Source organism: Herpailurus yagouaroundi, unplaced genomic scaffold (genome assembly GCF_014898765.1).
Source record: "Herpailurus yagouaroundi ecotype Mexico unplaced genomic scaffold, PumYag 198, whole genome shotgun sequence".
Taxonomy (NCBI): domain Eukaryota; kingdom Metazoa; phylum Chordata; class Mammalia; order Carnivora; family Felidae; genus Herpailurus; species Herpailurus yagouaroundi.
Genome location: NW_024412429.1, coordinates 32,686,243 through 32,708,303, shown reverse-complemented (window position 1 = coordinate 32,708,303; position 22,061 = coordinate 32,686,243). Strand labels below are relative to the sequence as shown.

At 41.2% G+C, this 22,061-nt stretch overlaps 2 protein-coding genes across 7 annotated transcripts in view; both read right to left on the bottom strand.

Moving 5' to 3' along the window:
* VNN1 (vanin 1) overlaps positions 1 to 13,198 on the bottom strand; it is a 75,572-nt gene extending 62,374 nt beyond the window's left edge. Inside the window, exon 1 of one of the 2 annotated variants that reach the window (XR_005782718.1) lies at positions 12,906 to 13,198. The gene's annotated coding sequence lies outside the window, so the exon portion shown is untranslated. The remainder of the gene's footprint in view (positions 1 to 12,905) is intronic. The other variant, XM_040449163.1, reaches the window with a different exon arrangement.
* Positions 13,199 to 13,984: 786 nt separating this feature from the next.
* LOC121013452 (vascular non-inflammatory molecule 3-like) overlaps positions 13,985 to 22,061 on the bottom strand; it is a 29,280-nt gene continuing 21,203 nt past the window's right edge. For all 5 annotated transcript variants that reach the window (XM_040449167.1, XM_040449169.1, XM_040449168.1 and 2 more), the window contains 5 exons: positions 19,657 to 19,849; positions 18,149 to 18,440; positions 16,733 to 17,106; positions 15,295 to 15,468; positions 13,985 to 14,621 (listed from right to left, as the gene is read on the bottom strand). In XM_040449167.1, the coding sequence (XP_040305101.1) occupies positions 14,493 to 14,621; positions 15,295 to 15,468; positions 16,733 to 17,106; positions 18,149 to 18,440; positions 19,657 to 19,849 (1,162 nt within the window). In that variant the 3' untranslated portion in view covers positions 13,985 to 14,492. The remainder of the gene's footprint in view (positions 14,622 to 15,294; positions 15,469 to 16,732; positions 17,107 to 18,148; positions 18,441 to 19,656; positions 19,850 to 22,061) is intronic.

Genomic DNA, 22,061 nt, shown 5'->3' with positions numbered 1-22,061 from the left:
CCCGTCCCTGTGCTTTAACGAAAGCACCTTTTTACACCAGATATTTATCCAGGTACTTGATGCCCTCTCTTCATTCCTATTCTTTTTTTTTTTTTAATTTTTTTTTCAACGTTTTTGTTTGTTTGTTTGTTTTTTGGTTTTTTTTATTTTTGGGACAGAGAGAGACACAGCATGAACGGGGGAGGGGCAGAGAGAGAGGGAGACACAGAATCGGAAACAGGCTCCAGGCTCTGAGCCATCAGCCCAGAGCCTGACGTGGGGCTCGAACTCCCGGACCGCGAGATCGTGACCTGGCTGAAGTCGGACGCTTAGCCGACTGCGCCACCCAGGCGCCCCTCTTCATTCCTATTCTTATACAAAGCTGTCTTTCTTGGGCACAGGACAGTCACCTAAGTCACTAAGATGGTTGCCAATCTTAAGACTCCAATATCAGTTTTCCTCCTCATTGGTCACTGCAATCCCCTCCACATCTCTAGTCTAGTCACTTCTGGCCAAAAGACCTCTGCTTAGAGCCAGCTGAAACCAGTATGCAACTGAATTTAAAACCGTTGCAACCAGGGAGTGTTAGGTGGGGAAGTCAGTTTTAAAGACTACATGTGTTGGAATGTCGCTTAGACCGTGGTGGATTTCCACTTTATTATTCCTCATCAATGCCCCCTACTGAGTACTTAAGTTGTAATATTAGGTACTTCTGCTCTTGAAAATTCTTAGCATCTCCATGGGTTAAAATGGCAGCCTGTCTTTGGTTCAACTACTGGCACCTATTGTGTCCCGGAAAAAAAAAAAATAGGGAAGAAAAGAGACATCAACATCACTTCAGTAAACAAGCTGGTGTTCGAAACAGCTTTTGAGGGATGCCTCTGGTTGCCTTGAACACCAGGGACCCTCGACATTATTCTGAATGGGATGCAACCCAGGAGCCAGGGGAGGGGAGGCAATTATGGTAACGAACGTATCCACTTTTATAGGAACATAAGATTTCCCTCTTTTTTTTTTTCTTTTAAGGTTTACTCTTGACATATTGGATAATGATTGTGTAAATAGGCCCCCTCCTCCTAACAAACCTGGGCTACTGGAGGAATCACCGGCCGGTTCAAACAAGGAGGACATTGGCTCTGTTATTATCCCTCCTCCTTACAAACCCTAAGGACTCTCCTGCTTCCAGCCTGGCTGGACATAACAGGAGCAGAATCCCCCCATCTTCCAGGAGCTTCTCCTACATCTGGACTATATCCCCTCAGGGACGTTGTTAATGGAGAAATGGGCACTATTAGAACCCGCGTCCCATTCTTCATGGAAGACTTGACTCATACAAAACAATTAGGATGATATTCTGAAAACTCTTCTCAATTTATTGAGGGTTTTCAACAAGTTTCTATTATGTTTCACTTGACCTGGCAAGATTGAGATAGATAGGTAGATAGATAGATAGATAGATAGATATCACATTAACTCATGGCTGCACCCCTCAGGGAAAGAACCTTCTGGGCAAGGGCTCAAGAATTTGCTGATGAGCTAGCACCCAGAGATAAAGATCATTATACAGTAGGGTAATGGCTGGCCCAAATACCAAACCACATTGGAATCACCAGGAGGGTAGGATGAGAAGGAAAACATGAGAAGGAAAACATCACTTGTTTAATAGTAGGAATGAAAAAAAAGGATTCTCAAAACCTGTAAACTTTGCTAAAATTCAGCAAATTACCCCAGGAGCTTATGAAAATCCAGCTCTATTTCAGGGTCATTTGGAGAAGCCATCCTTAAATATATAAATCTGGACCCAACCTCACCTGAGTGAACAACTACATTAAACGTACATTTTATAAAAAAATCAGTTGGCACCTGACATCTGTCAAAAATTGACTAAAGTGGCTTTAGGGCCTCAAACCTCCACCCAGTGTCTACTGGAGGTACCTCCTGGAGTTTTTTGTTTTAATTGTGTTTGTTTGTTTGTTTTGTTTTAGTTTTTTTGTTTGTTTGTTTTAGTTTTCTGAGGGGAAAGGGTAAATTTTATTTTTTTATTTTTTTCTCCAATTAAAAAAAAAATCTACTTAGTTAACATGTAGTGTGATATTGGTTTCAGGAGTAGAATTTAGTGATTCATCACTTACATATAACACCCAGTGCTCAACAAGACAAGCGCCTTCCTTAATGCCCATCCCCCCTTTAGCCCATCCCCCACCCACATCCCTCCAACCACCCTCAGTTTGTTCTCTATTCTAAGAGTCTCTTTTGGTTTGTTTCCCTGATGGACTTATTTCCCTTAGCATAATACACTCTAGCTGCATCCACATTACAGCAAATGGCAAGATTTCCTTCTTTTTGATAGCTGAGTAATATTGCATTACATATGTATATACCACATCTTCTTTATTCATTCATCACTCAATGGACATTTGGGTTCTTTCCATAGTTTGGTTATTCTTGATAATGCTGCTATAAAAATCAGGGTGCATGTACCCCTTCAAATCTGTATTTTTGTACCCTTTGGATAAACACTTAGTAGTGCAATTGCTGGATGGTAAAGTAGTTCCATTTTTACTTTCTTGAGGGACATCCTACTGTTTTCCAGAGTGGCTGCCCCAGTTTGCACTCCCACCAACAGTGCAAGAGAGTTCCCCTTTCTCTGCATCCTCGCCAACATTGTTGTTTCTTGGGTTGTTAAGTTTAGCCATTCTGACAGGTGTGAGGTGGTATCTCATCAGGGTGGTTTTGATTTGCATTTCCCCGATGATAAGTGGCATTGAGCATCTTTTTATGTGCCTGTTAGCCATCTGGATGTCTTCTTTGGAAAAGTGTCTATTCATGTCTTCTGCCCATTTCTTAATTGGATTATTTGGTTTTTGGCTATTGAGTTTGATAAGTCCTTTATAGATTTTGGATACAAACCCTTTATCGGATATGTCATTTGCAAATATCATCTCCCATTCCATAGGCTGCCTTTCAGTTTTGTTGATTGTCTCCTTCACTCTGCAGAGGCTTTTTATCTTGATGAAGTCCCAGTAGTTCATGTCTGCTTTTGTTTCCCTTTGTCTCTGGAGACATGTCTAGTAAGAAGTTGTTATGGCCAAGGTCAAAGAGGTTGCTGCCTATGTTCTCCTCTAGGATTTTGATGGTTTCCTGTCTCACATTTAGGTCTTTCATCCATTTTAAACTTATTTTTGTGTATAGTGTAAGAAAATGGCCCAGTTTCATTCTTCTGCATGTTGCTATCTAGTTTTCCCACCACCACTTGTTGAAGAGACTGTCATTCTTCCATTGGATATTCCTGTTTTGTCAAAGGTTAGTTGACCATATAGCTGTGGGTCCATTTCTGGGTTTTGTATTCTGTTCCATTGATCTATGTGTCTGTTTTTGTGCCAGTACCATACTGTCTTGATGATTACAGCTTTGTTATATAGCTTGAAGTCCAGAATCATGATGCCTCCAACTTTGCTTTGTCTGGTTTTGGAATCAAATAAAGTTGGCCTCTTATAATGAGGTTGGAACAAAGGTTTTTCCTTCCATTTCTATTTTTTTTGTAACAGTTTAAGAAAAATTAACTCTGGGGCGCCTGGGTGGTGCAGTCGGTTAAGCGTCCGACTTCAGCCAGGTCACGATCTCGCGGTCCGTGAGTTCGAGCCCCGCGTCAGGCTCTGGGCTGATGGCTCAGAGCCTGGAGCCTGTTTCCGATTCTGTGTCTCCCTCTCTCTCTGCCCCTCCCCCGTTCATGCTGTGTCTCTCTCTGTCCCAAAAATAAATAAAATAAATAAATGAAAAAAAAAAAGAAAAATTAACTCTTCTTAAAATGTCTGGTAGAATTCTCCTAGGAAATCATCTGGCCTTGAACTTTTGTTTCTTGGGAGATTTTTGATTACTCATTCACTTTCATTTCTGGTAATGGATCTGTTCAAACTTCCTAGTTCTTCCTGTTTGGGAAATTTGTATGTTTCTTGGAATTTATCCTTTTCTTCCAGATTGCTCGATTTGTTGGCACATAACTTTTCATAATATTTTCTTATAATTGTGTGTATTTCTGTGGTGTTGGTTGTGATCTCTCCTCTTTCATTCATGATTTTATTTATTTGGGTCCTTCCTCTTTTCTTTTTGATAGTCTGGCTAGGGGGTTATCAATTTTGTTAACTCTTTCAAAGAACCAATTCTTAGTTTTGCTGATTTGTTCTACTAGGCTTTTTGTTGTTGTTTTTGTTTCTATATCATTTATTTCCACTCTAATCATTATCAGTTCCTTTCTGCTGAGTTTCCTCAGCATTCCTTTTTGCTGTTCCTTTTCTAGCTCCTTTAGGTGTAAGGTTAAGCTGTGTATATGAGAATTTTCTTGCTTCTTGAGGTAGGAATACTGGAATTTTTAATAATAGCAGTATGGTTTTAAGACAAGAAAAGGACTGAAGACCTAAATTGCAGGGACAAATACAGGCTCAAATATTGGCTGCCACTATCACAGATTCTCCACAATGCCAGACTAACCAGGAGCCAAAGAAAAAGCAGGTATCAGACAAAGGACAAGGTAAGATCCCATGCTAGAGGTGTGGCCATCAGATACTGGAGCAAGGAATGTCCAAACAAATGCTCTCCAGTAGGGCCATGTCCTTCTGTCTCAGAAGGCATGTCCTTCTGTCTCTCTGCCCCTCCCCTGCATATGTTCTCTCTCTCTCTCTCTTAAAAATAAATTAACATTAAAAAAATAATAAATAATAAAAGCTTCCTTCTTTACGTCCTTCTCAGTGCAAAAACACGGCCACTATTTGCTTTTGAATGGACCTCACCTTTCAGCCCACAGGCTGCTCGATTAACATGGACAGTTTTGACACAGGAATTTAGAGACAGTCTCCACCTTTTCAGGGGCTGCACTTAGCAAAGACCTCTGTGATATATCCTTGCCTCAAAGAACAATAATTTGATATGTGGATGATATTTTAAACTGCAGTCCCACCGGAGAAATGTCTGATAGTAATTCTATAACTTTGCTTAATGTATTGGCAGATGGGGGTATTGCATCATCCCTAAGAAGGCACAAATATCTAAACAGAAGGGACAATATCTGGGATATGAATTAACACCAGATCACTGGACACCGTTTACTGACAAGAAACAGGCTATATTAGATCTTGAGCCCCCAACTACAAAGAAGCAACTCCACACTTCCCTAGACATGGGAAGTTTTCGCCACCTATCGATTCCTGGATTTGGGCTCTTAACCACACCATTGTATGATTTAATGACTAAAGCCCAACAGACAGCCTTTCAAGCACTAAAAACTTGACAGCTGTCCACCCCAGCCTTGGCTTTACCAGATTTAGAAAAACCTTTTCCTTTATATGTAGCAGAAAAACAGGGACAAGCCTTGGGAGTTCTTATCAAGAAATTAGGAAATAAAATAAGAACAGTGGACTATTTTTCAGAGATATTTGAGAATGTAGTGCAAGGGCGGCCATCTTGTCTTCAAGCAGTGGCTACAACAGCTCACTAAGAGGAAGAAGCTTTGAAACTTACTGTGGGACAATCCTTGACAGTAATGACATCACATCAGGCCCAGAGAGTCCTAGAGACCAAAGACCACCAAAGAAACAGTGAAAATAACAGGAGACCAATATACTAAACATACAGGCTATGCTTTTAGATATTCTCAAAATAATACTTAAAATCTGTCAAACTTTAAACCCAGCTACCCTGATTCTTGGATGTGACCATCATGCCTCTATGCTAGAACATGACTGCTCAGAAATTATCAAACTTGTTTACTCTAGCAGACTAGATTGAAAAGACTCCCCTATTGAAAATGCAGACGATGGTTGGTTTACTGATGGCAGTAGCTTCCCGGATAAGGGAGAAAGAAATGCTAGATATGCTGTAGCGATCTTAACTAAGACCATTGAGGCAAAAGCCCTTCCAGTGAATAACTGCCCAAAAGGCTGAATGAAGAGCATGTACCCATGCTCTTCAATCAGCCAAAGCCCTAAAAATTAATATTTATACTAACTCTAAATACACTTTCTTGGTGCTACATGACCATGGGGCAGGTTGGAAGGAAAGGGGATTTTTATCAAATCATAATTCCCCAAACAAATATGGGCCTAAAATAATCATCCTTCTTGAGGCTGTACACCTGCCTAAGGAGGGAGCTATAATTCACCTAGAGGACATCAAAAGGGTATGAATTTAGAGTCTAAAAGAAACAATTTGGCAAACCATGCAAGTGAAGCAGGCAGCACAAAATGAACATATACCAGTCTTCATTCTAATACAATCCATAACTCCAGTCTATTCAGACCAAGAAATTCACATAGTCCAGGAATGAGGATATTTAAAAAAAAAAAAAAAAATACATGGGACTGGCTTACTAATAACAAGGGAAAAAAAATCTTCATATCCAAAAATAACCAGTGAAAAGTAGTACAGGGTTTACAGTAGGCTACTCATTTGGGCAAATATGCTTTAGAACATTTAATTAAAAATATATTTGATGATTGGGGCTCCTGGGTGGCTCAGTCGGTAAAGTATCCGATCTTCAGCTCAGGTCATGATCTCGTTGTTCACGAGTTCAAGCCCTACATCAGGCTCTGTGCTGACAGCTCAGAGCCTTGAGCCTACTTCAGATTCTGTGCCTCGCTCTCTCTCTCTGCCCCTCCCCCACTCATGTTCTCTCTCTCTCTCTCTCTCTCTCTCTCTCTCTCTCTCTCAAAAATAAATAACCATTAAAAAATATAAATATACATACATATATATATATATGATGGAATAAATTTAACAACTACTATGAAATAGCTCTGTCGATCCTATATTGTTTGTGCAGGAGTAAATTTGGAAGGTGCAGTCTTTCAAACCAGTCTGAAGACTTGAACATATCCAGAAGAGGACTGGCAGCTTGATGTCACACAGATGCCTCCTTGCAAAGGCTGTAAGTTCCTACTAGTGTTTGTTGATACTTTCCCTGGATTAGTCAAGGCCTTTCCATGTAAAACTGAAAGAACCACAGAAGTGACCAAAGTCCTGTTGTGAGAAATTACTCCTAGACTTGGCCTTCCATGAGCCCTTCAAAGTGACAATGGCCCTTCTTTTACTGCACAAATAACTCAACAAATAGCATGAGGTTAAAAATTATATATTTTTTACACTCAGCCTGGCATCACAATTCTCTGGAAAGGTAGAGAAAGCTAATCATACTTCAGTTTTTGAATGTTTTTATTTTTATTTTTATTTTTATTTTTTGAGAGAGAAAGAGAGAGCATGAGCAGAGGTGGTGCAGAGTGAAAGAGGTTGAGAGAGAGAATCCCAAGCAGGCTCCATGCTGTCAGTGCAGAGCTGATAGGGAGCTCGATCTTGCAAACCTTGAGACATGACCGGAGCCGAAATCAAGAGTCAGATGCTCAACCAACAAAGCCCCTCAGGTGCCCCAAGCTAATCATACTTGAAAACAACACCTTACTAAACTTAGTCTGGAGATCCAAGAAAATTGGGTTACTTTCTTACCAATAGGACATCTCAGAATGAGGACTGCTCCAAAACAACTTATAGGACTAAGCTATTTTGAGTTATTATATGGAAAACCATTTTACAGTGGACCTGTTATTAGATAAAGATTATAATACTTTATTAAATTACTCACTTGAAGCCAGGTTAATTCATAAATTACTTCATATACCGAATGTATGCTCCCCAAATCTAATTTAACTATAACTGAAAGCTTACCCCATGCAAGCCCTGGAGGCATGGTTTATTTAAAATATTGGAAGTCAAATATAGTGGAGGGCTTAAACCCCAAGTCCATATCAGGCCATATTATGTACTCCCACTGCAATAAAATTAAAGGGACACTCTTCCTGGACTCATATATCTAGAATAAAACCGGTAACTCCTTCATAGTAAACAATGAACAAACTAACGTGACTTCTTACTCTTATGGACCTGTAGAAGATGTCAAATGACGATGAAGGTTGTACAATTCTTTTCATTCTCTGTGCACCCATTTTAATAGACAAGTCCTTTCTACAATGGGAACAACATTATACTGGACTTCAGAATCAAATAGCTTGTTGGATATGTGGAGTTTTGCCCATGTCACGTATGTCTGGGTTACCCTGATGTGTTTCTCCTTTACAAGGCACTGCTTAGTACTGCTTATGCACTTATGTTTTAGATATAATACATAATCCTGGGGCGCCTGGGTGGCGCAGTCGGTTAAGCATCCGACTTCAGCCAGGTCACGATCTCACGGTCCGTGAGTTCGAGCCCCGCGTCGGGCTCTGGGCTGATGGCTCAGAGCCTGGAGCCTGTTTCCGATTCTGTGTCTCCCTCTCTCTCTGCCCCTCCCCCTGTCTCTCTCTGTCCCAAAAATAAGTAAACGTTGAAAAAAAAAATTAAAAAAAAAATAATACATAATCCTAACACTAGCATGTATCGTGATAATTCTATCATTAGACATAATGTTTCTTCTTGGCCCATGATCAGTATGACTTGGAACTTTCCAGGTCATAACCCGACTTTTTCATACCCTACTAAGGTTTTAATTGAATTCACAAGCCCACTAGTTAATGCCCATCAAGGAGTGCCTAGATTATAAAACTCTACTTATCAATTTACCCAGGACAATATATATACCAAATCTGGGATTAATATTTATGGCTCACACCCCTTCATTGGACAACTCAGGCAAAAGGCAATTTTACACTAGAAACAAAGAAACCATATATATGATACCTGGACAAACAGCACACGACGTTTGGGCTGGCTATCTCTAGAAATCTGTTCTCAAACCATTGTATTCCAGGCTACTGATTGGTTTGCTTCTGATTGGTTTGCTACTGATTAGACAGGGTAGCCCAGAATGGGATGGGTAGCTCCAAACGGGATCCAATGGTTATGTGGATCTAACCTATGGCCCTGGCTTCCTCCAGGATGGATAATAGGTCATTGCCCCTTGAGTCTTGCTTGGATTTATCGGTGTATTATCAAAACCATGACTAATCTTCCAAATTTAAAACAACAATGGACACGGTCAATACTTCACCGATATGATCACTTAATGTCCATCTTTGTTCCATCAATGGGACTAGAGAATGTCATTTGGCATATGGAAGCCCTTAATCAATAAACTGTAAAAGCACTAAATGACTCACAAAGCAGTATTTCCTTAATGCTGACATTAAGCAGATATGTAAAGCAGTTCTGCAAAATTAAATGACCTTACCTGCTTTAACAGCTGCACAAGTAGTTACATGTGCCATTATCAAAACGGAATGTAGTGTATATATTCCAGAATTTTTAAAAGATATACTCCAGATTATCACAAAAACATAACAAGATTGCTAAAGGTATGAATCCCCAAATTGGCACTTTACATCATCCTTCTCTCTCCCTTAATGATTGGTTAAGCTCCTGGACGGAAGGAAAATTTCAGTCCAACTACCACAGGTCTCTTTATTAGGCTTCTTTTTCTCATAATAATATTGATCTTAATTTGTGGTCTCTTCCAGTGTCTCCCTGCCTGGTGCCTAAGCTCCTTCACTTCCATGACTTCAAGCTGACAGATGAAAGAGATTCATGTATGTTGTCTGTCTTGGATTTGACTGCCTCTGCCTTTCGTAACTCCTTTATATAAATTCCCCAACTGATCAATGTTGACCCATAGGTAGGGACATCTCTACATAGGAAAAGGTTACAGAAGACAAGACCTTCCACCTCAGCAATCTCAAAGATTTAAGGGTCAAAATTGTTGGGGGGGGGGGTGTGGAGAGTGGGGGTGGGAAGAGAATAATGAAGAGACCAAAGGCAAAAGAAATGCAAATAAAATTTCCTTACAACCTGCAGCCCATTGATAAATACTTGAGACTTGCAGAGTATGACATTCCTTAAGGAACTCACAAACTGCCTTAATGTTAATGCTTTGCTAGAGACGAAAAGCAACCTTAGCTTGACAATAACCAGACCTCCGGGATCCTAGAAGTTTTCTTTAACATACAGAAATCCCTGCGTGTTAAACTCCAAAATATATAATCAGTCACACCTCACAATCACAAGTGCAGCTCTTTCTGCCCCTGGGTCCTGTCCCTGGCTTTAATAAAAACACCTTTTTTGCACCAAAAATGTTTCAAGGTTTCTTTCTTGACTGTTGCGCTCAACGACCCGACAGCAGGGACTATGACTTCAAAGTACACTCCAAACGTCGGGAATTATCCCACTTATAGTAATCATAACAGCCTTCCTGGTACCTGATATTCTTTCAAAATTTTTAAATGCATCAGCAAAGGAACCAAGGATGATTGACTTACAGGGTGCAAACCTAAACTCATAATCCGCAGATATCACAGAGGTAAAGAAAAAAGTCATGACCTGTGAATGCCACACAAAGAATCAACAAAAGCTTCGAGAACTTCAGAGCAGTGGCATTACTGCCTTAAATTTTGATCACATCTCTCAGGTAAGCTGAAAGTCTGATCAAAAGGAGGGGATTGTTAAAAAGAAAATCACACTGGGGCGCCTGGGTGGCGCAGTCGGTTAAGCGTCCGACTTCAGCCAGGTCACGATCTCGCGGTCCGTGAGTTCGAGCCCCGCGTCGGGCTCTGGGCTGATGGCTCAGAGCCTGGAGCCTGTTTCCGATTCTGTGTCTCCCTCTCTCTCTGCCCCTCGCCCGTTCATGCTCTGTCTCTCTCTGTCCCGAAAATAAATAAACGTTGGAAAAAAAAAATTAAAAAAAAAAAAAAAGAAAATCACAGACCCAAAATGGCATCACTTAGGTTAAGGCGCCAAGTCAAGTAGGATGAGGGATCCTGGGGCAAACTGAGGGCAAAGTACAGGCTAACAGAACCCCCTGCCATCACTAGGTGGGATATGAGTGATATTTCTCAGACACCCCCGGCTGCCCAAGAACAGGGGAAAGGAAAGAAAGCAAATGGTTGACTGATAGAGATCACAGTCATGCAGGACAGGAGTCTCCTTCGGTTTACAGATAACTTAGTAAACTGCAAGAAAAAGGCAATCTTATCCATAGCTTAATCTCCAGAAACCTATAGGCTCTGTTTCCTGGAGCCCTACTGTCACCCTCATCAAGATGGAAGGGGGTTTAAGTACTTGCCATGATGATGCGGGAAACAAAGGCAAATGAAAAAGTAAATCCCCTTACTGCCTACACCCCATGGACAAGTCCTTGAAACAGGCAGAGTGACCTCCCTCCAGGAGCTCAGCTGCCTCAAGGTCCTGAAAACCTTGCTTCCAAAATACCTTAGAGACTTACTCTACCCCTGACCCCCTCCCAACCTGATGGTATATAATCAGTTACCCGTCACAACCCCAGTGCACCTCTTTCTGCCCACGGGCCCTGTCCCCGTGCTTTCATAAAATCACCTTTTTGCACCAAAGATGTCTTCAAGAATTCTTCCTTGGCCATTGGCTCTGGACCAACCCATCATCACCCCAAAACCCCATCAAGTAAACCAAGACTTACTACCTAACCCACTACTGCAATTGCAACACCCCAAATGTTACCCCATGTAACCTGTAACCAGTCAACATCAAATTTCCTGGTCAATTCTAGACCAGGATTGGAGTAGTAAGTAGTACTTACTATTCCACTTAGAAAGGCAACTTGGCCTAAACAATGCATTCCTTGCTAATAAATTCCTTTCTTCTCCTTCTCCTTCTTCTTCTTTTTTATTTATTTTATTTTATTTTATTTTATTTCATTTCATTTCATTTCATTTCATTTCATTTCATTTCATTTCATTTTACTTTATTTTTCTACTTATTTATTTTTATGCCCTTTCTCTGCCTTTAAATACCTTTTTCTTGTTTAGCTCCGGGGAGCTCCCCTCCACTTGCAATGGGATGCTGCCTGCCTGACTCATGAATCATTTCCAAAGACAATTAGTTCTTCAAATTTACTCGGTTGAATTTTGTTTTTTAACACGAGTAATCCAGTGAGTAAAATGTTTCTGAGTTCTAGTGAGCCACTAGGGCAAATTAACCAAACCGAAGGAGGGGGTCCTTGGACCCTCCTTTGTATAACCAGTCAGTCAGAAGCACAGGTGACAATCTGGGCTTGACGTCTAAAGTGGGGAGAGGGCAGTTTTGTGGGGCTAAGCCCTTCAACTGTGGGACCCAGCACTGTCTCTAGGTATATAGTATCAGAATTGAGTTGAATTGTAGGACCTCCAGCTGGTGTCAGACAATTGCTTAATGGTGTGGGACCCTCCTCCCCCACCTCAGAATTGGGTGTCAGAATTGTAGGTGGTGACCAGAAGTGGGATCGGAGTCAGAGTTATAGTATGTTATGTATGATAAAAGATAAGAGATCTGCCTCCGTGTTGCTACTAAATATATATGCCTAGATATTAATATTGTTAAAAAGAAGACAGCAGTTCCAAAATGGAGTCACTTATTCTAAACCCCACCAAGACTTAATACCTAACCTAACTGGCAGCTTCAACTTCTCCCAGAAATGTGAACTTTAACCAGACAACCTGAAATTTCCTGGGCTGTACTACAACTTAATCCTTAAGCTCCCCGTAGGAGAGCCACCTTGAATAAAATAATGCATTGTTTGATAATAATTTTTCTTTTTCCACTCTCTCTCTGCCTTTAAAAACCTTCCTTTTTCTAAACCTCAATGGAGTTTTGGTCTTGTTTTTTTCCCCCCTAGATGAAATGCTGCTGGGCTCATAAATCACTGAATGAAGCCAATTTGGTCTTTAAATTTACTCAGTTGAATTCTTGTTATTTAATACTTACTGACTACAACACTTTCAGCTTTCTACAGACGTGAATCTGATGGGTACAGTTATTTACATTGTAAGAATGTATATATTTTTGCCACAGAACTTCATAAAACATTTATTTTTTAACTATCAGTCCTAACCATTGTTCTGTGGCTAAACTGGCTCCCATAAAAAGAAAAAAATATTTTTGCTCACCTGTAGATTATACTCTGCTGACTCAGGAATACTAGCTGAAGCCAAAAGAAGGATTTCACTCTCCAAAGAAAGAATTTAGACGAGGAAGTCGCTGCTCTGAGGAGTGAGTCTATCAGAGATCCTCATTTATAAGTCATGGTAAATAAAGTGGGGGGGGGGGGGAGATAAAAGAGAGACTAAAGAGGTCAAAGAAATAAAAAACATGTGGTATTAAAAGATAAGGATCAAAACAACTTCCAGAGAGACAGCTTGTTTGTTGAGTCATTGTGAGTAGGAGTGGAGAAACTCACAGGATCTGGTGATTCTGTGGTCTCCTCATGCTAGAGAAAGGGGGCAGAGGTCGCTTACGTAACATGCATGGGGTGAAGGGTGGTGAAGAGGCTGGGGCCACCAGGTACTAATGCTGTCACCAGACAAATGTCTAGGAAAGAGAGGAAAGAATCCTAGAAAAAGCCCGCACAAGACCATCAGGACAGAAGATGCCCATGTCCCGCATGGAAGAGTCCAGGGCACTGGTACAATCTTGGGATCTGAATGGCATAGCCCCTGGAGAGGAAATCCAGACATGATGGGAGCAGAGATCAAGGAGATCGTCTGCTGCTCAGAACATCTCCAGCCTCCTGGAACTGGGTTGAACTAAATGGAATGGAAATAAGCATCTGGGAGAAGCCTAGGAGAGCAACTGTCATCTTCTGTGTGAAAAAGATGTCCCCAGCCCAGAGTGATCCCCAACCACTCCCGCATGAACCAGAAAGCCCCCTGCTCTCCTGTGTGTCTCTTCCCAGTGTTAATCAGTGACCACCTGGAAAAAAAAAGAGCTCAGCGGTAACAGGGCTGAGAGACCAATGGTAACTGGGGGAAAGGTGACAGGTTGGCCCTTTCTAAGGAAGCTCCCAGTGTAACACAGACTGCAACAAATCTGAGGATCCAGGGGGTTTAATCGGGATTGGATAAATTTTAGGATAGAATATTTCCAGAAGGAAACAGAGTGTGGTCTGAAGGAGATCATTTTTTCTTTTTTATTTCTGTCCTAAGGATCTGATTTCCATACAATTAGAACTTAAGAGTAGAATAAACAGATAATAGAAGAATTTTAATCAGTTAACAAGTTACTCAAAATTTTTTGAAAAGTTACTCATAATTACTTTAGGAGATGCCCTTGTTTTTTTCCTTCCTATATCGTAATCAACGAGGATCAAAAGCCCTCTGCATACTTAAGGTGCCCCCTGTGTATTTACAAATGATAGACAAACATTCACATATATCAGAGTAGTTAACACAAAAGGAGTTTTCTAAGTCCCCCTCCATTTAACTGCATGTTCTGCTACACACACATATACTCACATATACTTACGTTGCACCTACACGGATCCTACATGCAGCTCCCACAAATGAGTTGGTGCTATATATCAAATACGGAAAACGTAAAACATATAAAACCCATCCACTGCTTTTCACGTTTTAAGTTTGTTGTTCCGGCCAATTTGTGACATCTCTTCTACACAGACATGAAGCTTTTTTTTTTTTTTTTTTTCCCTCTCCCTTTCTTTGCCAGGGTAATCCTGAAAGTGTGCCAGTGGAAAGGGATTATTCTAATCTCCGGGGTCCTTGCCCCAAGCGCGGAGGGTCTTTGTCAAACACTCTTCCGTACAGGGCCAAAACTAAGACAGGCAGAGGGGTTCTGCTTCGGCTCCTCAGACGTCCGTCTCTCAAGACCTGATCAAAGAGAGCAAAGGATTTAACTCCAATGCAGAGCTTTGGTTTCCAGCCCAGAGGCCTTCTCTGACAGCATCATTCTAAAATAGTAACAGACAGGCACACGGGATTTGGTGTCAGAAGACCCATGTGCCAGATCTAAAGGTCGAAGGGTAGAGAGATTTGGGTGAAAGTGCAGCAAAAAAACTACCGCACAGGTGGTTAAAAAAGATGACGTATAAAAAAAATTCTTTTAACTCATGAAGCACCGCCATTATTACTCTCATTATTGCTATCATTATAACAACTTCTCAAAATAACATACCCATGAAATAAGCTGTAGGTGCATTGTTTAATGTGTTTAACTTGGGCCTTCACACCATTAAAAAAAAAATTTTTTATTTATTTATGCAAATAAAGAGAACATTAGCTGCGGTCGTCCATAACCCTACTGTTGCCTTGGATATCAGCATCGCATTCATGTAGAAAAAGTGAACCCCAAATTCTCTGTCACAGCCTAAAGACATCTAGAACCACAATTTCTCTTCCATATTAAAGCTTCCCGTGTCTTTAAAGCTCTGCCTGTATAATGTGAACCACAGCACTGCAACGCTGTGTCATAATCTCAAAGATTTCCAGGGTGCTAGTCTACCCCATCTGTTCAAAGAAATTGATCATCCTGAATTCCTCCTACCTCATAATGCCTTTCAGGCGCAAGTTGACTTCCACTGAGAATGATCTGTGGGAAAACATGACGTGTTGCAAATGTGCCGCTGAGGGAGAAATCTTCCAACTTGGTGAAAGCTGACCCCATGGGCTCCCCACAAGTTCTCAGGTCACTGATTTGACACTTCAGTAATGTGCATATCTGTGTAGGCAAAGGAGAGAGAAGTAGCCAGAGATCTTGGAAATAGTTTCTCCACGAAAGACACGATCTCAAGGAATAGAGGACGATTTGTTAAGTCGCATCTGTCAGGGAGGAAGAATTTCCTGTCCCCGTCAAGGTCCTTCTGGCCAGACTAAGAATTGAATGGACACGAGACAGATTAACAGGAGAACGTCAAATTGAATTTTGTACATTTGGGAATCCACACAGACATGGCAATTCCCAAGACAGGCAAAATGAGGTGCGCATATCGTTCTGGAATAAGGAGGAGGGCGTAGGGGTCTGGGACTTCAAAGGGAAGGAATGCAATTTACAGTAAGATGAGAAAGAATAAACATTGGGTACACAAATATTTGCCGGGCCTCTTAGAAACGCTGGAATGTGGAGGCCTTTGATCCAACAGGCCTTGTGAGGCTCCTCCCTGTTCACCACACCTGGTTCCTGTCCTCACATCCTTACCCTGATAGCTCCCTTTCTGAAGCAGATCCTCTACCTAAATTCTTGTAGGCAGTTGTGGGGGAGGTAAAGAGCTTTTTCTGAATCTTCTGGCTTTTAATTGCTTTTTTAATTCACAATAATCTTCATGCCCAAATGGCTCCTCTTGGGATGGCCTGCCTTTATCCCCTACACCTCTTAAGCAGTCTTTTCAAACTGGAGGTCAGAGGCTATTAGTGAATCTGAAAATCAGTTCAATAGGTCAGGACTAACTCCCTCCCTCTCTCTCTCTCTCTCTCTCTCTCTCTCTGTGTCTCTTTTAAATAAAGTGAAATGCAATAAATTGGATTTTAAAAGTCTGACTGCTATTGCTCATAATTATGGCTACTTCTAATTCTAATTGAAGTAATAAATAAAATATTTGTTTCAATTACCATCACGCATCTTGACCGCACAGCATCGTAACATGAAACAGACTTCTGATTCTGGACTCCTGTTGAAGACAGTTCGAAAAGCACTGTTCTAAAGTAACCTGACACAAAACGAGAAGGCATGGAGGTTGCAGCCTTTCAACTTGAATCCAGCTGGCTGAGAGCTCACTCATCAACTCGCTTTATGTTTTACCTTGCAGCCAAGAGAAGACATTCTGTTCTTGCTAAGACTAAACAAAGTGTGCTGGGGGAAAACTTCAGTGATGACTGTAACGGGCTACCAAGTAACTGAATCCAGCACGATTTTTAAAGAAATGCAGCGATGATCCAGAAGAAAAACTAATAAACAATCCATTCTAACTTACGTCACTATTGTTTACCTGTAGGTAATATTGACCTTCTACCGTGTGCAGTCCGTCAAAAGCACCTAGTGCGTAAACCTCATCTGTTCGTTTCTCCGACATCTTGTAAGTTAAGTGACAGCACAGGTCTTTCTGGCAAACTGTGTAATTTCCTGTGTTTCTCTTAAGCTCAATGAAGGTGAGCTCATCAAAATAAATCATCCCCGGAAAATTTGACTGTTCAGACAAGAATGGCTTGACACTTCTGGCATAAGCACTCCAGTCAACAGCTGCAGGATAGGTGGGTTCACTTCGCGGCCGGGACTTCAGTTCGGACAGCATCAGCTGGCCACTCTCTGTTTCCATGTCATAGTGATACACTTTGACCGCTTCCGGTGCGTAGATTCCACTCCCTATGGCGACACAAGGCAACGCAAATATTGGTTCCAAATTTTGCATGGTTACAAACTCATAAAATCATCCCCCAGAGAAATTCGATATGGCTTTATGAAAGCATAAGCACTTTCAGGACAGTTAAGGAGATGGCTTGTTAGCCTGGCATAGTTCCCATTTGCCTCTGTGTCCTCCCTTAGGTTCTGCTTGCACTGAAATTATCAATTGACTTGGGTCAATTGACTTTCTTACTTAAACTACCTCTTTTTTAACCAACTTAACAAACGACTAGAAAATTCCCCAACACGAAGAATAATTTTAGCTCTCTGCTGACCTAATTTATTTGTGTTTAAGTTTCTTCATCTGGATCAATGAATAACCCAAGCAGTCAAGAGGGGAGCTTGTATTACCTCGAACATGGATGCAATGAAGGATAAACTCTGGTTAAGTCTAAAATGATTTTAGGGGCGCCTGAGTGGCGCAGTTGGTTAAGCGTCCGACTTCAGCCAGGTCACGATCTCGCGGTCCGTGAGTTCGAGCCCCGCGTCGGGCTCTGGGCTGATGGCTCAGAGCCTGGAGCCTGTTTCCGATTCTGTGTCTCCCTCTCTCTCTGCCCCTCCCCCGTTCATGCTCTGTCTCTCTCTATCCCAAAAATAAATAAACGTTGAAATAAAATAAAATAAAATAAAATAAAATAAAATGATTTTATCACCTTAACCACAAAGATTTATTTCACTATTACTGATGGATGCTGGCAGCAAAGTTCTTTAGATCTGGCTTTGTTTTTCTTTTTTTGCTTGTTTTTGTTTGTTTGTTCATGTGACTTGACTTCTCTTTAACTCCAATGTTCCCTCATGTGTAATTGAGATAATAGCGTTTACCTCCTTCCATACTCATAGGGATAATGGTCCTTAAAACATATTGGCACTGAAAGCCAGGCTATTATTAATTTTGTGACATTAGAATTAATAAAGGAATTATTAAAGACAAGTGTGGTTTGGAAATCAATGAAGACTGTCTAAGGCTATCATGGCCAGTCGGTGCAGGACACGTGTGAGTTACCTGTCATGTGCATGCTGGTGTTGTGGGTATTCGCAGCAAGCAAGTTGACTCTCATGGTTCTGGCCCACGCAGAGTGGAAGGGAACAGCCGACAGAAGGGGCAGCGTGTTGTACCACGCCACCGGGTAGAGGACGCTGTCCACTTGAAACTCATCCACCACCACCACAGCTGGGGTGTGAGAAAAAATGTCAAAGCAAGTGAAAATGCCAAACTTCCCAAAAGGAGTCTCAAAAGTCACAGATTCTGAATCCTTGGGGAAATCAAATTGAATTTCAGGCGCAAAAAGATTGTACTGTTAACAAAAAGCAAAGAAGGGGGAAATTCATGAGAAAGCTACCAAGGAGAGGTGTTTCATACCCATCAAAATTTTTTCCCAGCCATGTTGACATGCATATTTAAAACTATTGCACATAAATTTGCAGAAATCACACCCAGTATACCACTGTCTAGGAGTTTTATTACGACGGTGCTGGTCAGAAAACTCCACCTTTCCACAACTAACGAACGAAATCATATCTAAAAACGATACTTGAAAGGTGACTATTTCTCTTAACATCACAGGTTGAAAATCTGAATCTTATAAACTTCAGATTTTTTGTCACTGTATTCTTTAAATACCAACAACACTGCCAGTGTGAATCCTAGCACGTAGTAATAAAATTAACTTTGTCATATCTCCCTTTGATACTGCTGGGTTTATAGAAGTGAAGTACATTTAAAGTAAAGTTAGGCAAGGTAATAGCTCACACTTGTTAATCAGTGAGCCATTGGTAATTTTTTTCCAGCTTGATTATTGCTCCCCAACTCCACTTTGCCCCGGGTCAAGAGTACTTGCTCAGATACTATGTACCATGAGGCTTGATGTGTACATATGTGTGCTCTGGCAATACCCCCTCCCTTTCAGTGAGGGTCACTTGCTCCTCTACCCTACACGCAGGTGGAAGCTTGTCCTTCATCCCGCAGGGATCGGCTCAAGGAAGGCACGTATCCTAACTGGCGTCAAGGGGTGATGACGAGGTCTACAAGGCAGGACAAAAATACACTCTTCCTCTGGATTTTGCTCCTACAGAATGTGAGCTTTATGTTGAGCACCATGGGGTCTCTAAAAGCACAGCTCGAGTAAAAGCTGTAACACAGGTTAAGAGAGCTAGAGGAATGGCTGACGTCTTTTGAGCCTCTGAGGGACAGACTACATCTGATAAAGCTTAGTCATGCTATGAGTGTCAATGAATTGAGCCAAAACACTAACTAGGGTATAACAGCATTTCTCCTTCTTTCTCAGAGACTATTAACATCTTTGTGAGACTATGATCACATTCAATATTCTGCCAAATTCTGCTTTATGCTTAATTCAAACTCAGAACCCTTATATGAGACCAGAGTAAATGAAACCCCCTTTTCAACTAAAGCGTAATAATCAAGAGACGCATTCATAACAGTTCTTTCGGCCATGTTCAACAAATGAATGTACATATATACCACAAACAAACACAAGAAGATATTCTTACCTTATGGTAGCGTGCCACCAGCCTACCCTCAGAATCAAACACCACATCAGTGTTGTACTGGTAACGGCCATCAGGGGGACACTGAGGGTCACTGGCATTGCATGGCTTCTTGTCCCCAATATTTGCCACAACGTAGATGGAGTTGTCCTTGGCCAGGCAGCTGAGCCTTTGTTGCACTGGGGTGTAGCCAAACCTGATTTAATAGATATGGCCTTAAACTTACTGTACTTGAGTGATTTCTAATCTTCCAGAACATACTTTATTTGCCTGTTACTTAGAACACAAGCTGTAGGTTAAGAATCAAATCAGAAAAGATCTTGGGGCGCCTGGGTGGCGCAGTCGGTTAAGCGTCCGACTTCAGCCAGGTCACGATCTCGCGGTCCGTGAGTTCGAGCCCCGCGTCGGGCTCTGGGCTGATGGCTCAGAGCCTGGAGCCTGTTTCCGGTTCTGTGTCTCCCTCTCTCTCTCTCTGCCCCTCCCCCATTCATGCTCTGTCTCTCTCTGTCCCAAAAATAAATAAATGTTGAAAAAAAAAATTTAAAAAAAATCAGAAAAGATCTAAAATTCCACATGCAATATAGTCTTCATATTTATGAAAGCTAACCTAGTTTACCTTGCTTATTTTTTATTGAAGTATAGTTGACACATTGTTACATTAGTTCTAGGCATACAGCCTAATGATTCGACAGTCCTCGACGTCGTGCTATGCTCACTACCAGTGTAGCTATCATTTGTCACCACACAACACTATGACAATACCATGGACTACATTTGCTATACTGGGCCTTTTAGTCCATGACTAATTCATTCCATAACGGGAATCCTGTATCTCCCACTCCCCTTTGCCCATCTTGCCCATCCCCCCACCTCCCCTGAAGGCTAACCTATTTTAATGTGCCAGACTCTCAGTTGCAGTGTGAGACTGAAACACTGGAAAGATGGTGGAGGAAGAGGAGAAAGAAGAGAAGGAAAGCTTTCTCTTATAAAGTGCTTCTAGGCAGGCAAATGAAGGGCTTGAAATTTAACACACTCTTTTAGTGGGGAGGAGCTTTTCTATAATTCTAGCCATACTCTTACTAGGAAGCAGTAAATAGTTGTTCCTATGTCAATCGTCTTCTATAGAGAACAAATGCATCATTATGTACTTGAAATATTTCAGGAAGGAAGGGAGGGAAGGAGGGAGGAAGGGAGGGAGGAAGGAAGGAAGGGAGGGAGGGAGGAGAAAGAAAAGAAAGGAAGAAAGAAAGAAAAGGAAAAAGGAGAGAGAGAAAAAGAAAGAGAGAGAAAGAAAGAAAGAAAGAAAGAAAGAAAGAAAGAAAGAAGGAAGGAAGAAAGAAAGAAAGAAAGAAAGAAAGAAGGAAGAAAGAAAGAAAGAAAGAAAGGAGGGAGAGAGGGAGAGAGGGAGGGAGGGAGGGAGGAAAGAAGGAAGGGACTTCACTGTGTTGCCTCAGTTTCCTTATCTGTCAGTACAACATAATTACTTCCTCCCTGCCTGCGAGGGTGTTCATGGGAAACCCTGAGATAAATACAGACTACGAAATTGCTTCTCAAAGTATTGCCAAATCCATCTACATTGGGGACATTAACCAAGAAATAAGAAGAGATTGAGGTGACAAAATAGGTGGAATGATAGGTGGCTTCAAATATTTGAAAGGCTCTAATCTAAAGGAGATGAGTCATATATATACAATGATAATATATAAAGTAATAAAGGCAGTACAAAGACTAACGTTATAGAGAGACAGATATGCAGAAAAGAAAAAAAAAATTTGCAACCAGAACATTCTGTCAAAGGAGTGCATTCCCTGGTCACTGGTGATTTCAAATACAATATGGTGCATCCAGGTGCTCCAAGACTACCAGTTATCAGGGCTCAGATGGAAATGGCTGGGTTTGATTTCCTGCCATGTTAATTACCAATATGAGACTGTAAGCCTCCTTTTTTCCCTGATATGAAAAATGGAAATAGTTCTACCTGTCACATAAAGTGAACGAGACAATATGTCTAGTGTACCAGGTACAATTCCTGGAACCACGTGGATGCTCCATAAAGAAATAATGGCCATTATGGACTTTGTAACTACAGGGGGACAACCCAGGAAACTGATGGATTTACTGCTTCTAGAAGCCATTTGGGTTCTCTCCATCATCTCTCAGCCTCTCTACAGTTGATGTGGACCTAATCTTTGAAGAGAAAGGGCAAATTTATGACAGTGATTGATTTATGATTTATGATTTATGACTACTGTTTCAGATCATTTCATTTTTTTTTTTTTTTTGCCCTCAGGAAAAACAGGGCAACATTGTTAACATTGATATTCTTTAAAACTTTCAGTGAAACTATCACCTATTTTCTTTTTTCTTTCTTTCTTTCTTTCTTTCTTTCTTTCTTTCTTTCTTTCTTT